Source organism: Xylaria bambusicola (assembly GCF_022495145.1).
Source record: "Xylaria bambusicola strain CBS 139988 unplaced genomic scaffold F5B22scaffold_36, whole genome shotgun sequence".
NCBI lineage: Eukaryota > Fungi > Ascomycota > Sordariomycetes > Xylariales > Xylariaceae > Xylaria > Xylaria bambusicola.
The window spans coordinates 341920-357328 of NW_025953589.1; the positions used below are offsets into that span (position 1 = coordinate 341920).

The 15409-nt window shown below is 49.0% G+C and overlaps 6 protein-coding genes across 6 annotated transcripts; 4 read left to right on the forward strand and 2 right to left on the reverse strand.

Moving 5' to 3' along the window:
- The first annotated feature begins 109 nt into the window (after positions 1-109).
- F5B22DRAFT_314673 (Arylsulfotransferase-domain-containing protein) lies at positions 110-2149 on the forward strand. The gene is made up of 2 exons (XM_047970648.1): positions 110-1618; positions 1717-2149. The coding sequence occupies exons 1-2, from the start codon at positions 269-271 to the stop codon at positions 1912-1914; spliced, it is 1548 nt and encodes a 515-aa protein (XP_047828718.1). The 5' UTR covers positions 110-268; the 3' UTR covers positions 1915-2149.
- Positions 2015-3349, reverse strand: F5B22DRAFT_314668 (uncharacterized protein). Its single transcript, XM_047970647.1, has 2 exons — positions 2594-3349; positions 2015-2488 (listed from the first exon to the last, which is right to left on the reverse strand). Exons 1-2 carry the CDS (start codon positions 3050-3052, stop codon positions 2345-2347), a joined length of 603 nt encoding a protein of 200 aa, XP_047828719.1. The 5' UTR covers positions 3053-3349; the 3' UTR covers positions 2015-2344.
- Positions 3350-4908: 1559 nt separating this feature from the next.
- On the forward strand, positions 4909-9348 carry F5B22DRAFT_615931 (uncharacterized protein). The gene is made up of 4 exons (XM_047975558.1): positions 4909-5624; positions 5724-6146; positions 6206-8728; positions 8820-9348. Exons 1-3 carry the CDS (start codon positions 5370-5372, stop codon positions 8666-8668), a joined length of 3141 nt encoding a protein of 1046 aa, XP_047828720.1. The 5' UTR covers positions 4909-5369; the 3' UTR covers positions 8669-8728; positions 8820-9348.
- F5B22DRAFT_314886 (uncharacterized protein) lies at positions 8987-9940 on the reverse strand. The gene is made up of 2 exons (XM_047970649.1): positions 9095-9940; positions 8987-9038 (listed from the first exon to the last, which is right to left on the reverse strand). Exon 1 carries the CDS (start codon positions 9778-9780, stop codon positions 9196-9198), a length of 585 nt encoding a protein of 194 aa, XP_047828721.1. The 5' UTR covers positions 9781-9940; the 3' UTR covers positions 8987-9038; positions 9095-9195.
- A 161-nt stretch (positions 9941-10101) lies between these two features.
- On the forward strand, positions 10102-11509 carry F5B22DRAFT_637879 (uncharacterized protein; the record flags this gene model as incomplete). The annotated part of the gene is made up of 5 exons (XM_047977501.1): positions 10102-10276; positions 10339-10358; positions 10409-10516; positions 10567-10952; positions 11011-11509. The coding sequence occupies 5 exons, from the start codon at positions 10102-10104 to the stop codon at positions 11507-11509; spliced, it is 1188 nt and encodes a 395-aa protein (XP_047828722.1).
- Positions 11510-13412: 1903 nt separating this feature from the next.
- On the forward strand, positions 13413-14751 carry F5B22DRAFT_615953 (uncharacterized protein). Its single transcript, XM_047975559.1, has one exon. It carries the CDS (start codon positions 13642-13644, stop codon positions 14641-14643), a length of 1002 nt encoding a protein of 333 aa, XP_047828723.1. The 5' UTR covers positions 13413-13641; the 3' UTR covers positions 14644-14751.
- Positions 14752-15409: the final 658 nt, after the last annotated feature.

Sequence of the window (15409 nt, forward strand, 5' to 3'; positions counted from 1 at the left end):
ATTACGTTGTTATGTGTTGCCGTGACAGTATAAGCTGATACATTGCTCGAATTTGACACACAACACTACGCAATGGCTCTAGAGGAGTAAATGGATAAGTAGAACAGTCTCCCTATCTAACTGCGTGTTCTGTTGTGCTTTGGCACATGTCTCGTCGGCGGTATTCACTCTTAGACACAAGTAGCCACCCGTCATTCTTTGGTCACTCGACGTGCTCGATCTGCACTTCTCTTGTCGTCGTCGTCCATTCATTTACTCTTCCACTAATATGCCATTTATTCGACCCTCTTCATGTCTGATAGCAGCTCTTGCGGCTCTCAAGGTTCAGGCGGACCAGTCCTTACTTACAGATGCTGTCGCTTACAACAACTGGGACTATGGTGACCGACCCTATCAGACATACCACTCTTCCCCCCTCAGGTCTCCGCGCTTCCTCATAAATTCATGGAACATGAACGCTTCTACATCGGGGTCACACATCTTTATGGCCCCGGCGAACCCGGGTCAAAAGCCATCACCCATGATCTTAGATAGTAAAGACTTGAGTCTTGTGTACGCGGATCCCCAGTGGAATGGGGGCACCGACGCCAGGGTGCAGATACACGATGGCCAACCGTATCTTACCTTCTGGTCCGGCTTCGATCAAAAGGGACATGGCACGGGAGGCGGCGTGATGCTCGACACCAACTACAATGTTTTCAAGAACCTCACAACCAAAGGTCTCATCACCGGCGCCGATAGCCACGATTTCAAGATGACCAACGACGGTGGTGCCATCATGAATAACTACCACATCGTCTACACCGATCTGACGTCTATCGGCGGCCCCGAGAACGCCACTCTGCTTGACTGCGCATTCCAGGAGGTCGACGTCGAGACTGGCGAGATTCGCTTCACATGGAAGGCGACGGATCACTTCGACCTAGCCGAAGGCCTGGCCGACCCCTACAGCGACGTAGATACAGGCTTCGACTGGTTCCACATGAATGCCATTTCGAAGACGGCGGACGGCAACTACCTGATCTCGATCCGGCACCTGCGCACCGTGGCGCTCATCAACGGCACCGACGGCAGCCGGATCTGGCAGGTCGGCGGCGTAAAGAACTCATTCAAGGACCTCAGCGGCGGCAACGCCACCAACTTCGCCTTCCAGCACGACGCGCGCTTCACCGACGCCAACGAGACCGAGATTACTTTGTTCGACAACCACGCCATGCACATCACGTCGTCAACGTCCGGGTGCACGCAGAACTGCACGCGCGCCATGCGCATCGCTCTCGACACCGACGCCATGGAGGTCCATCTCGTTTCCGAATTCTACCACCCGCAGAGTGTCCAGGCCTGGGCCCAGGGCGGCTACCACCTGCTCCCCAACGGCAACGCCATGATCGGCTGGGGCGTGGTGCCGGCCATGACAGAATTTGACGCAGACGGCAACGTCATCATGGACGTCCAATTGCGACCCTGGAATACCACTGAGAAGGGTGGTGGTCCGCTCTACCGCGTCTACAAGTTCGACTGGGTTGCGAAACCTCTGACGCAGCCGAGCTGTGCCTTTGTTGATGAAACAGTATACGTGAGCTGGAATGGCGCCACGGAGGTGCGTACTTGGGTATTGGTAAGTGATAAGACGTCCAGAGAAGAAAAAATAAAACTAAAAATGAACATGAATTCCGGAAATTGAATGACGTGATGCTAACGCTGCCTTTCTCCTAGTACGGTGGAAAATCGCATCTAACGATGGAACCGCTCACGAGGGTCGAAAAGAACGGCTTCGAGACGAGCATTCAGCCCTCGGAAGAGGTGTCCTTCGTCCGCGTCGACGCGCTGGATGCGGACGGCGAAGTCATCGGCTCTAGCAATGTTGTTGACACATCGAGTGGTGATTCGGTCGGGTCCTTGATTAGATCGTGAGAGCTGTGTCGGGGACTAGGGTTGAAGAGCGAGCGCCAGTTTGGAAGAGAAGAGTCCGTGGTGCAAATCTCTACCGACCATGGTGTTGAGACTAGCTTCAGGGTGAATTACAGGCCGGCAACTCTGTTTAAAAAATATATGTCCATGACAGGACCTTTTAAGCGCCGCGCCGAGCGACGTGGCGCGTCTGGGTGTGGACGCGCCAAGGGAATCTATAGCTTAACATCCGATCTGTATGTAAAACGGTTGCTACAGTTCCAGTGTATATACTTCTTGATTTCGATGGCTAGTTTAAACCATAATACTTGTATTAGGCAAACACTGTACCTAGACGCAGACTTTCATTCATTCCTGGTTGAAGACAGGCAGACAAATCAATTTACCCATCGTTGCGCTGGGTTGAACACAGCATCTAATGCATTGCTTCCATCTAATCGTCATTCCCACTCATTGGCAGACCCTCGGTGGCTCTACCGTGATCCTCGCCGTACCGCTTGCCGCCGACGAACACAGGTTTCGTGTCTTGGAGCACGAAGACCATCCTCGCCCAGTCTTTCGTACTCGGATTGCGCCACTTTAGTGTTTGTATTTTTGGTTAGTGACCCGTTCATCACAGAAACGTGGGCAAGGGACATGGGTGGTGAATCGATCACGGCGCAGTGGGTTAGACTGGACTTACCGAGTGCATTGTAGCCCGCTGCACCGCGATATCGCCTCGCTTCATGCGCGTCGAGCTGCCGTCGTCCAGAATCAGGTCGACCTCGCCTTCCACCACGATGCCGAAGTCGAGGGATTGCGTCCGGTGCAGCATACAGACGTACTCCGGGCTAAAGTCAACCATGCGGCACACGGTGCCGCTCTTGACGGCGAGCCCGAGATTGCCGCTAGCTATCTTGTCGTCGTGGAAGCGGATGTCGGCGTTGTCGTTTAGGTCCGCTGGAAACTCGTTTGTGTAGATCTGGTTGAACCCCATCACGCCGTTCTCGAATGCCTTCCATGTTGCCGACCGAGCTGATTCGATAATGGCCTTGCCATCGGCATTATGACCGGTTATGAATGTTGTCGTGTTTGGCAGGTTGGTTTTTAGGTCGGCCGAGTTTGCACTCGCGGACTGCGCGTTGGATGATTTGTCAGACATGATAATTGTGGTATGTCCTCCCTCTTGATATGATACCGCTATTCTGCATAGAATATGCCGAGAGCAAGAGAAATGATGTGGAGATGCCGCTGAGTGAGGAACAGCTTGACCTAAGTGAGGAATCGTAGGTGAAAGTATTCAGTAGCCCGGCTGGTGCGGAGGGAGGTCGTCCCTGAGATGAGGGGGGCCAGATGCATGTCGGACCAACGCATTTCTTGCTTTCCGCGCTGCACAGTCACCGACCAGCGGATTTGGAGAAGTCCGGGCATTTTGACGCGCCCTTTGCATCTTGATGACCTACTCAAGACCTACTCAAGAACAACACTGGGTGTCCAGCATACCTGGGTAGATTGTGCGTCGCTCGCGTGCATTTCATGCCTGCTCGGCGACAGCAATCGCAGCTGCGCCTGTACTTTAGTTAGAGCTTTCTCTTCGCTACTCGAATAAGGAGACAGCTGATAGTTGTATTTGTCGCAGGTCATCTAGCCGTAGTACTTAGCTAAGACCGGGGTTAGGCAGAGTGAGTGAAAGTGAGATGACGGCGTGAACTGTTAGTACACAGAAATTGTCCGTCTCCCGACGAGTCGTTGAGCCAATGAGATGGTATCGACCCCTATTGCCTCCTGAACACGGTAAACCTTCGATCGTGAACCTTTTGGCGAATCCCTGCAGTTTTAGTTGTCATTCTCATGAAAGATGTAATAGTTCATTAAAGGTTGTAGCAAGACCAGACATTGAGTTGAGCAGAGACACAACCAGCCACTTAGGCTTAGCTCAGTCGCTGACAGGGCTAATAGCGTCTTGTTACGGGTAGATCCGCTAATCGAAACCCGGCTGAAACCGTCTCAGAGCTTAATTCTTCGTAAGCCCGCGCAATACCTGTCTACTTGAAAGCACATGCACAGGCTGATAAAAACTGATCATACAGTATAGATAGGGATCGGTAGATTAGCTCGGTATTTGCAAGAAGTACGCGGATATGTGATGGAAAGCCTGAGTGATTCGATGAAGCTTCTGCTCGGCCAGCATGACCCTCTTAGCGTTAACCACACCTCATGACCAAAGTATTGCAAACATCAGCAAATTGGTGATATAAATATCTCAAACCCAGGGATACTGACACAGCTTGTGTTAAGTTTATAGGAGGTTCAGATTACGGTAGGAGATGCTGATCCAGGAGTGCAGAGGGGATTAGACATGAGAGATTGACTTCACGTTTTGAACCTGAGATATATTGCGTTACGAGGCGATATTGAGAAGTTATATCTGGGATTGATGATAAACGGGTAATACGTAGTAGGAATGCAGGATATTAGAGTTATAAAGTAATAGTAAAAGAGATGTGTACTATAAACCGCTCTACACTCTATCCTATGAGCTCGGAAATGCCTAAGATAGAAAACAATTTCGACGCCCCAGTTTCACAAACAACCTTGTGGTTTATAGGTGAGTAGCCAATGATACAGGGAGAAGACTTTGAGCTTTGAACCTCTGTGTAACGGCATCATACAGAAGCCGAGGGCCGTTGTTATCAAGTTCATCTCTTCGCTGGGTGGATACTCGGTATCATCAAGATTCCGTTGAGTACTACTTACGATAGACAGCTTCCTCAAGAGACTCGGTTCGGCTTTTCCGCAAAGTATTATGCAATACGAATGAAGGATCGTAGCAAAGAAGGATTCTTTACTGGATCTGCAGCTTGGCGAAGGCAGGGGTGGAGCCTGCGATGGGTGCGCTTTGGACTCTTTCTGACAATTACCTACCGTTAGCCCCATAGGATGTGATATGTAGCGATGTTTACTAGGCTTAGGCTTTAGAAGGGAACAAAAACACTGTCGCTTGGGGGCTGTGGCCTGCTTGAATACTTCTGCTCAAGCCAGAGTTTCCACATCGTAGCCTACAGCACTTATCTAATGTTACCCCCCGACGTCGCAATTGGATAGTGGCATCCATGCAATTGCCGTATAACTATGCTCCCTTGCCTCTTACGCACTAACCTAGAGGGTCTATTGCTGACACAAGCATGTTGGCTGCGTCCTTGACGACTCGGGTGAGGGGAAGCTGCTGGGATGCTGCGTTTCAATATGAAGTTCAGTCAATACCCCGCTGAAAGAGCCGCCTCCTAATCACCATCGAAGATTTAGAACACGTCTTGAGAGGAAGTTGTGATTTCAAAGCCGCATGGTCTTCATATTGTTCAAGCCTTGGGCCAAAAACTTTGATCTCCAACTAGGATCACCACAAATCGGTCCCCAGGTTGGCTACGTGCCTATCTACCTACGGTACTCAGACTTTCTTATCTTAGAACTCGTTCACCATGCTTAGAACAACTGAGCGTCTTATCCCTAACGTCGTCAAACGGAAGGCGGCAGAAGGCCAGCGATTTGCGACAATCGTGAATGCAGATGGCAAACAACAACATTTGTCATATCATGATCTTGACAATGCATCGAGTAGAGCCGCCTGGTTCATTGAGCAGAATCTCAAGGGCCAGGATAAGTTCTTCTATATGGGCTCCAATGATATCAGATATGTCGTCTGGGTCCTAGCGGCTATGAAGACTCGCAAATGTGTAAGCAAAATCAATCATCTAATCAACACTAACAATGATGATATGATGCTTGTAGATCCATGTGTATCTGGCTAAACAGATGAACTGACTGATTGACAGGTTGTTTTTCCCTCTCCGGGAAATTCTGTCTCCGCTAACGCTGCCCTCTTTGAAAAAGTTGGCGCAACGACGCTTTTCCATGCCCCTGAAGTGGGTGAAATGCTGTCGCCACTTCTTGCTGCAACAAAAGCCACGATTACGCCCGTCGTGACCTTGGGCTACCAAGAGCTATTGAGCGGGGAGCCCGTAGAACCATATTCGTTTGAGGGAACATTTGACGAAGTCCGCGATATCCGATTCTTGGGTCTGCATACTTCTGGAACATCGGGTCATCCAAAACCCATTTACTACACTCATTTAGGCGCCACGGGAATGGTAGCTTTTCTTGACCCAGAAGTCGCTGATCAAAGTGCAAGTGGCCAGACGTCTCTAAGAAAGCTTTTGTTCGGCCAGACTATAGGCCACTTTTTCCCGTTATTTCATGTGAGCATATACACCTCGTGGGTAATTCTATCATATTATTGATTAACGCGGGCCTAAAGTTCGGTGGCATTGCTCCAATGCTTTCTAACATCCAATGCGATGGGAGTACGGCAGTCCTGTTATACCCAGGCACGCGGCCTGCCCCCGGGAACGTCACAACGCTACTTCGAGTGGGCAACTGTACAGCAGCTTTCTTGCCCCCGGCGATTCTAGAGCCCATGGTCGATCACCCTCCTGCTTTGGAAGCATTGAGCCAACTCGATATCGTAGCGTATTCCGGTGGAGCTGTCAATCCAATCCGCGGTCAAGAGCTAGCAAAACATATCAAAGAGTTTTACCCCATCCTAGCAAGTACTGAGACTTCGCCTATCCATTCTCGCTCTCCAGGCGACAGCTCACGTTGGAATGCCTTTAATTTTATTGATGCCGGTCAAAGGCTAGAAGAAGTTGCGCCAGGCTTCTATGAATTGGTAATACCACGGACCAGTCTGACAGAAAAGTCAAGTGCAATATTCCACACCTTTCCACATCTTCAAACAGAGTACCGGACTTCAGACCTCTTCTCTCCTATTGACGATAAGAAAGAGTGGTGGGTTTACCGTGGCCGGGCAGACAATTGGATGACTCTCTCAACTGGCTTGAAGATGGATCCGACTGATGCGGAAAATATCATCAGCTCACACCCGGATGTCCAGGGTGCCATTATTGCAGGCGCTTTCCGTTTTCAGCCATGTTTGCTGATCGAGCTGAGACAGCCCCCTTCTGACGAAGCAGCGCAAGCCAAAGCGCTCGACACATTATGGTCAACTATCGCCAAGGCCAACGAAAAGGCACCTAAAGCCGGACGTATTCCACGAGAGCTAGTCTTGTTCGCAAATGAGTCGAAGCCATTCTTGCGAGCTAGTAAAGGCACAATACAGCGAGTCTTAACAATCAGGGAATATGCTGATGAGATTGACCGACTATATGCTTCGACAGAAGAGAGTCTGCTCACTAGCGGCCTACCATCCCTTGAATCGATCGAGCCTGAAAGCATAATCACTCTATTAAGAGCTATATTCTCCCAAACATTGTATGATGCCGACACCTTTCTCGATGCCGACGATGATTTATTCTTACGCGGCCTTGATTCACTTGGAATCTCCATCGTCTTAGCCCGGCTGAAGGCTGCCCTGCGAGTAAACGGTGTCCATGATTCAAAGATCCAGTTGATCAAGAATCAGATTATATACAAAGGGCCAACACTCAGACAAATGGCAGGTGTCATTTCGTCTATTCTATCCAGTACCGGTTCCCCCGATGGGTCTGACACATCTAGTGATCAAATATTGCTGGACCAGCTCCTGGGAACCTACGAGCAAAAGTTGCAGACAATTATAAGTAGCAACTCAAAGAATTCCACCGGGACTACCCCTGATGGTCAGACTGTTGTTTTAACAGGGTCCACAGGATCCGTTGGATCATACATTCTCGCGTCACTACTCGCCAGGAAAGACGTAAAAAAGATTTTCTGCCTCAATCGCGGTATAGACGCGCCAACAAAGCAAGTAGCATCGTTTCGGGCTCGCGGTCTCGCTGGCCTAGAGTCGGACGATGGCCGTGTGGTCTATCTACGAGTCACGATGCATGAGCCGAAGCTCGGACTCTCCGACGAGGACTATACAACTCTCATACGCGAAGCGACAACAATTGTGCACAACGCCTTTACTGTCAACTTTCTAATACGCCTCTTTGCTTTTGAGCCACAGTTCCAAGCCCTACTGAACTTGCTCCAACTCGCCACTAATGGTGATAATAACCCATCCGTCCTGTTCGTGTCCAGTATCAGCGCTGGATTACCTGTCACAGTACAGAATTACGTAGTTCCACAAGCAGTACTTAGCAGAGACGACGCTAGAAATATCCTCAACCAAGGTTATGCGCAAGCCAAGTACGTGTGCGAAAAGCTACTTGAGATATACGCTTCGAGATTGAACAATAAACAAGTCGCTGTCCTTCGTGTAGGCCAAGTATGTGGACCGGTTGATGGCATTGGAACATGGAACCCAACAGAATGGACGCCTTCCCTGGTCATTAGCTCCAAGTTCCTCGGGGCTTCGCCAAAATCTCTTGGCAACCTTGAGGTCAACTGGGTTCCTATCGACAAACTAGGGAAGATCGTCACTGAACTCATTTCAGCAACTTCAAGCCAGGAATGCCATGCCTTCACTGTCTACAACATCCTCAATCCGAAGGTGACCCCCTGGGAAGACCTGCTCCCAGCCTTGGAAAAAGTCGCGCCGGTCGTGGTCGAGGCCAGCGAATGGGTTAACCGCTTGGAAAAGAGCGACAAAGGGCACCATCTGATCAACCAGAATCCGGGTATCAAACTGATCGATTTCTACAAGGAAACTATGTTGGGCCGCCCAACGGATATTTCCATCGAAATGGATAAACTTCTCGCAATGAGCGAGACTATGAGAAGCCTGCCTCGTGTTGAAATCGAGCATCTACAGCGTTGGATGCAAGGCTGGGGTCTTTGAGAGAATCTCGATATTTTACTGACGAATTTTGCTGCCCTCGACCTCGCTTCTCTAGCCTGGCTGTTGTAGTAATTATTAGAACACTAGATGTAGATCTCACTAGATACTCCATGTAAGGCAATGTGATTGCATATCGGTAGAGTAGACGCACGAGCTCTGTACTGAAACGGGAAGATGAAGACCCGTTCGTAGCGATACATCGCTTTTTTTTCATACCCATCGCTTATCTTATGTTGCGTCGGAGATACCTGAAATAGTTCATCTGTAGATGTCATGGCATTGCTTGCATTTAAAAGAGCGGAAGAGCACGGCAGACGTATTGCGAGCAAGGGGTAGTTGGAGAAGAGAAAGATAAGGTTAGGACAGTTCCCTATTTCAGTCATTAAAATGCTGGCTGACATGCTAGTGTACGAACCGTCGCTTAACTTAAGTGAGGAAATCAAACCTCCCTGTTGAATCCTTCTCGGATTGAAGCCACCGAGATGGGTTGGTCCCATAACCGAATTCCAGTGTGTATACTTATTCACCTAGTGATTAGCCCTTTCGGCATTGCACATATCTGGCCAATGCCGTTGCGGTTTATATTGGACGCGCAGTTGCTCGCATGTGATTAGCCTCAGGGTGAAAAGTTCTATACAGCAAAGCCATGCCATATAGTTCCATTGAATCTGCATTTCGGTACCCAGAAGCGAATAAGGTCGAGTGACCGTAGGATCACACGCAATATGGATACTTAAGCACGTTGACGGGGACGCTTTTCCGGCAGGGATTTTCAGAAGCTTCGCGGAGGCTCCCACTTCTGGGCCGCCTTCGGTTAGCCTGCCATGCAGAGGCATGGTCGGAGCCTGGTGATGATGGCAGTTCACTACTAAAAAATGATTTTGTAGCGTTGCATCGGATCCAATATTGCAACACACCACAGTAAGACGAACCCCGGACTCGGCCAACCAGTGGGCCTTTACGCATGAAACTAGGAGGTAGTATTCTTCGCGATTACGCCAATCCTTCTTCGGATTGCTGCACCGCAATCCCTCAAAAGTCTTGGCCTGTCGTCGCAATTTCTGTGCCGCAGAAGAGCAGAGGCAGAGAACCAGTCGTTGTCGCGGTTTCATTTCAGGGATCTGTTTCGCCTCCCATGGTGCAAGGCATAGAGGGTTTTCGGGGTGGTCCGCTTCCCGTGTGTATGAGTCTCAAGAAGCGACACAGCATGATTTCTCAGGGGTATCATTGTATATACTTAGAGTGTCCACGTCTGTACAGTTATCTTGTGTATGCCCCGGTGGAGTAGGTTGATGGCTGACAAACATGCACAAGCTTTGCCAATTGCTTGTCTCTGTCGGTAGTCGATTCTCGACTTTTTTCTTCCCGACACCTTTCTTCTAGAGTAATTCCAGCCTACACACCTCAAGGGGGAAAAACGGACGTAGGCTGAGATGGACCCAGGCCTGGAGCCGCCCGAGGGTGTGATACCCAACTTTGACAACCCTCCGAACGATAATGGTCAGGCGAACGCGGGAATAGTGATATGTCTTCTACTCGTATTTACCTCGGTCTTCCTACGCGCGTACTCAAAGCTCTTTTGCGTGAAGCAAGTCCATTTCGAAGACTGTAAGCATCCAGAAGCCGACCTCTTATCCACTGACAACCTTCTAAAGAGCATCGTCGCCTAGATCTAGCATTGTTAGCCCTTGTATGTCCATAGATTCCAGTTGAAGTGACTTTCAGCTCATCCGGAAATAGGGTCCATACATCGCATTCGTGTGGGGGGTGTATAGTCTTATGAACCTCACCGGATATTTTGTACACCAGTGGAACGTCCCTAAGTCAGAATTGCCCGATGCCCTTTATGTGAGTTCCGGCAGCGTCTGATTGACTGCAGTGCATCTGACCTGCAGTAGATCATCTACCTCAGTACCGCGTTTTTCGAGGCGACAATGGGTACTGTGAAGACGGCGATTCTTAGAGAATGGATCCGGCTTTTCGTTCCGCGGGGCACCAGGAACAACTTTTACTGGGCTTGCGTCGTCGTCATGTGTCTGAACATTCTATACTACACTGCGTCGATCGCGGCGTCCGCGCTGTCCTGTAGTCCTCACGAAAAAATCTGGAACAAACGTCTTCCCGGACACTGCGTCGACAATAAGGTCATATTTGTCTCGAGCGCCTCTATTAACGTCGTTTCCGACCTGGCCATATTAATCCTTCCGCAAAAGATTATATGGAACCTTCATACGACCAAACAGAAGAAGATTGCAGTTTCTTCAGTTTTCGCCATCGGTGTCATGTATGAGACTTCTGCACACTATACCAGTTGTTTGGGTTGCTGACGAGCCTCCATCTAGTGCTTGCCTGGTGGGAGCGGTTCGACTTGCAGAGGCAGTGGTGTTCTTGCTTTCGGAGGACGTTATCTACCACATAGCGCCCGTGTCACTTTGGTGTCTTGCTGAGTTGTCGGTTGCCTTTGTCGTTTTCTCCCTGCCGGCTATCCCGAAAGTTTTTGCTGGAAATACGTGGATCAAACGAGTCCTCATATCCTTATCCTTGTGGTCCAAGTCAGCGACAGCCCATACGAGGATAAACGATTCTGCGAGTTTTTCTCGTAAAACCGGTGATAATGCAATCAAGCTCCAGACCGTGTCGAAATCACAAGGCATAATGTCCGAATCAAGCGAACAGCTGCACCCATTGGACCAGCTGGAATCTGGAATTCTTCGAACGACTAGGATTGATGTTTCGGGCATTTCTATCGAAGATCATCAGAGCGAAGAAACCCCTAATTACGCACATAATTGGATATCGAACAGAGATAGTCCCCCTCCGAAGGTGACAGGAGGTTACTAGAGGATAACTAAGGTGGCCTGAAAATATCATTAATATGTGATCATAATAGCTAACACTCAGAAGGAGGCCTCGTCCCCTCAGCTCATAATATAACGAATCCAATGAAATCTCTACGATTTGCTTTTCTATCGGTGCACTAGCTGTTCACTCGCCCCTAAGCATGTCGTTTGTCCACGCCGAGATGCCTATATAAAACACGTTCAAGCTCGTAATAGCATTACATGTACCGGATTGTTTGATGTTGAAGTGTCAGAACAACAATTCGTCTCGAGCTGAAGTTCGAATAACGTATCACCGTCAATTGCACTTTGAAAACAGAAGATTTGTCCATTTTTCTGAAAGAGTAGGTAGCCGAGAAGCCAACTGTCTGGTAGCGTATCGGGAGATTTATATAGGACTATCCAGATTTAATGAAGACTTAGTAGTTTGACTTCAAGGATATCCCTGCTAATGGGACAGTTCGTGGGACATGGGTCGATCAGGTGAAGTATTCTCATCCCTAGGCCGCCAACATGGAATGACGGCTACGGAAGACTTGTGAGCAGAAGCATGATCGAATCCGGTGTAATCAGCACATACAAGCATAGTTCACAGTAAATTTATACTGCCTCTAAGGCAGAACGAACTTAAGAGAAGAAGACCGCCTTCCAAGTTTGCGTCTCGCCGTGAAGCATTACCCTGCACCTAGCCTCGCTCGCCTCGCTAGTGAATTCCAGGTTTCACTGTCGTCCTGAATAATTAACCCCTGCTTCCGCCCTCTCACTGACAGCTAGGACATACTTAGGCATTTATTCTCCGGTGGCTTACTGAATAAATACCCTAGCGCTTACATTTTTCGCGGGGGATATCAACCATGGAGGCTCTCTGGGCTGCATTGCGCGCGAGATATTAGTATCCTCTTATCGTACCTACAGTATTAGCAATAGCAAACGCGATAAGCAAAGGCTGGATAGAGGCCGGCCAGATACACCGTATTGTTACAAGGTGCAGCGAGTTGGGGCTGGTGATCGGATACCTTCTGCCGTTGGTTGCTCAAAGCAACGTTGGCGCGTGGCGAGGGAACATCGAACAGAACATGGCGTCCTCGGCGTCTTCGGTTGTCGGTGTGGCTGCATCTGTGGGTTGCAGATCCATTTCCCAATCACAGCAGGGCTGTGCGGTGCAGCAAGATGGCGCATAAGGAGTAAAGTAGGTAGCCCGGCAGGAATCGTAGGAGCAATTACGAGGATTGAGAGCTTTGGTCGGAAGCTCTTGTCTGCTCTGGTAAGGTCAATAAAGAAGCTCGCATAGTCCTTCAAGCTACGATCGGCTCTTTGAGTTCTACAGCACATTACACACCTACGATATAGACAAATGAGGACGAGATCTTTGAGCAGAGTCCTTAGTGGAGAAAGCTATGGCCCCCGCATGGTATCATTATAAATTCTTCGTAGTTGATAGAGAGAGAACGGCCGTAGACAGCCAAATACGTGGTTTATTAGTCTAGATAGCTCGTTCCGGCGAGTGCTGTAGCCAGAGAACCGAAGGTGTACTACGTAAGTTGGAAGGCTGGCGGCCAAGGCGATAGCCAAGCTCGCTATTTTTAAATGCCTGTGGTTCCGTTTGTAACCCCAGAGTTTGACAAGACAATACGAGAGTCGGTCAACAGCAACTCTTGAGTGGAACTACCCCTTGCTCTTAACCTCAGATGCCATGCTACAAAATGACGTCGCCAGATAATTACCGCGCAAACAGGCGCTGGTATTCACCATGTCCTGATCAACCTGAGTAGACCTTTTGCGGTTGTGCCAAGTCGCTCATACCTAAAATACTCTCTTAAAGTAGTTTACAACTATGTAATAATTAGACGCGCCAAGTTGCTTTGCCACACAGCAGTGTTCATTCAATACATCATAACGTAAGATGGCAAGTTGCCAACACAATAACGAATGAAGTTCTATGACTGAGGTAAAGACTGACTCTGGTAAGGGGTATTATATACACAAGAATAGGAGCCCGATAATGATTTCAAGAGTTAAGTAGTAGACATCGTGCTCCAAATCATAGACGCATTAACCATATTCAATTATTCCCATAGCATCATCTCTGTTTACAATCCTGGTATTTGGCGCGGAATTTCATGGTATGGTACAATGGACAGCGCCGCACGAGCAACGCCTAGGCTTCTCCGCTACCTGACTGCCCTGGTTGGCATCGGAAGCATCACAGTAGCGACCGCGGCAGGTGCAGGCGAAGCTACCATTGAACTGTATGAGAGTACGCGCGAGGGACCATGGGGCGAGCCTCTCACTCAGTTTCATGCCGCTCTCGACAACCATCCCAATGCGACGGGCGACTTTCCCTTTGGCGGGCCCAATATCTCGTCGCGTTACGTCAGGCGCCAAGACGGCGGCGGCGAAATAGACGGCTGGTCGTGGTCTATAGCTGTAGCCTCGGATATTTCTCTCGAGAACTCGGATAAGCAAACAGATCTCGCCAACCAGAGCGATTTATTCTACGTGGGCGGAATAATAACCCTAAATGCACCTGAGTCGCTCCTGAACTCTACCGGCCATCTCACTGTCAGTGATGACTGGGAGATGTGCACGTTCCGCTGGCTGCTGAACGGCTTCAACTACACGGATCGGCTCCGAAGCGACGACGGCACGTGTACGAGCGTTCTGACGGAGCAGTGCATTAGCTATCTGAAAGAGGCGGCGTACGACAATCACCACCAGGGCAGCGTCTGTTCGTGTCCCATGCTTGACGACGTCGGGCCGTGCGAGGACCTTGGCGAAAGAAGCGCGGTGCTGGGTCATAGCTGTACTGCGCAACGGTACAACGCATCGGATTTCAGGGAGTGGGAAGATGGTAAATTAGATGTTCATCTGTTTGGGGATAAGCAACCTCATGATTTTGGCGACACGGCGAATTATGACGATATTGGAAGCCTTGCCTGGCCCATCATAACGACCTTCAAGAATCGTACGGGAGCAGAGGAATTCAGCAATGCTAGATCGTTTATGTCTTGTGTGCGTGCGATGGATGCTGTGGATGGGAGTGACGCGCCCGAGTTTGAGAGCCGCGCGAGTGGGCTGGGCGTCACATGGGCTAGGATAGGAATTGTTCTTGCTTTATGTATTCTGACATTATAAAGGACGTTGGAGGAGACTGTATCTCTTGATTGAAAAATAGATATGAAGTTTCTTGCAATAAATTCTTTGCTGCGTGGGCTCGTCATAGACGGCCAGATTACCATCCGGAGTTCAGATTAGAATGAGATATTATAATATAACACATATACTACAATACGACGCAATGAAAGTGCTTTTTTTAGAAGAATGTCCTAGGAGTCTCTAGATAGTATCACGTAAAATTTTCATTATTACTCTAGAGTAGATGGTAGCTACCGGCGGGCTTCGTTTTTTTTTAATCGAGTTATAGTCGTGGCTTTACATTGCCCATTCTACATATCGAATAACCAAGTTACCCTAGACAACAGGACTTAGCATGGAAATGCCTCGATTCATACAAATGTCGTTGTGTGGTTTGATTACATCTAAGAATTCGGCTGGCCTAAATAGCGAGCTCGGGAACTGTCACCATAAACAGTTTCAAGTGAAGCATTGGATTATAGAACAACGTCCAAGTCAGTAACAAAGCAACCGTTACGAGTACGTAATTGTACTTCTTCTAGCAAATAGCCGTTGTTGAAGGACATTACGAGAAGTAAAAGTCGAGAGTGTATTCGGTTCACACGAAGTCGCTTGCTTAAGACATGCAGAACCCATGTTATATCTATATGTCATATCAAAACTATGCATGTTGTCTTCTTGGGCTAAAGCAGAATGATAGGAAACTATGGTAACTACGTGGAAACCGGATGTGACTATTACTATCAAGTGCATAAGCTTATGACTT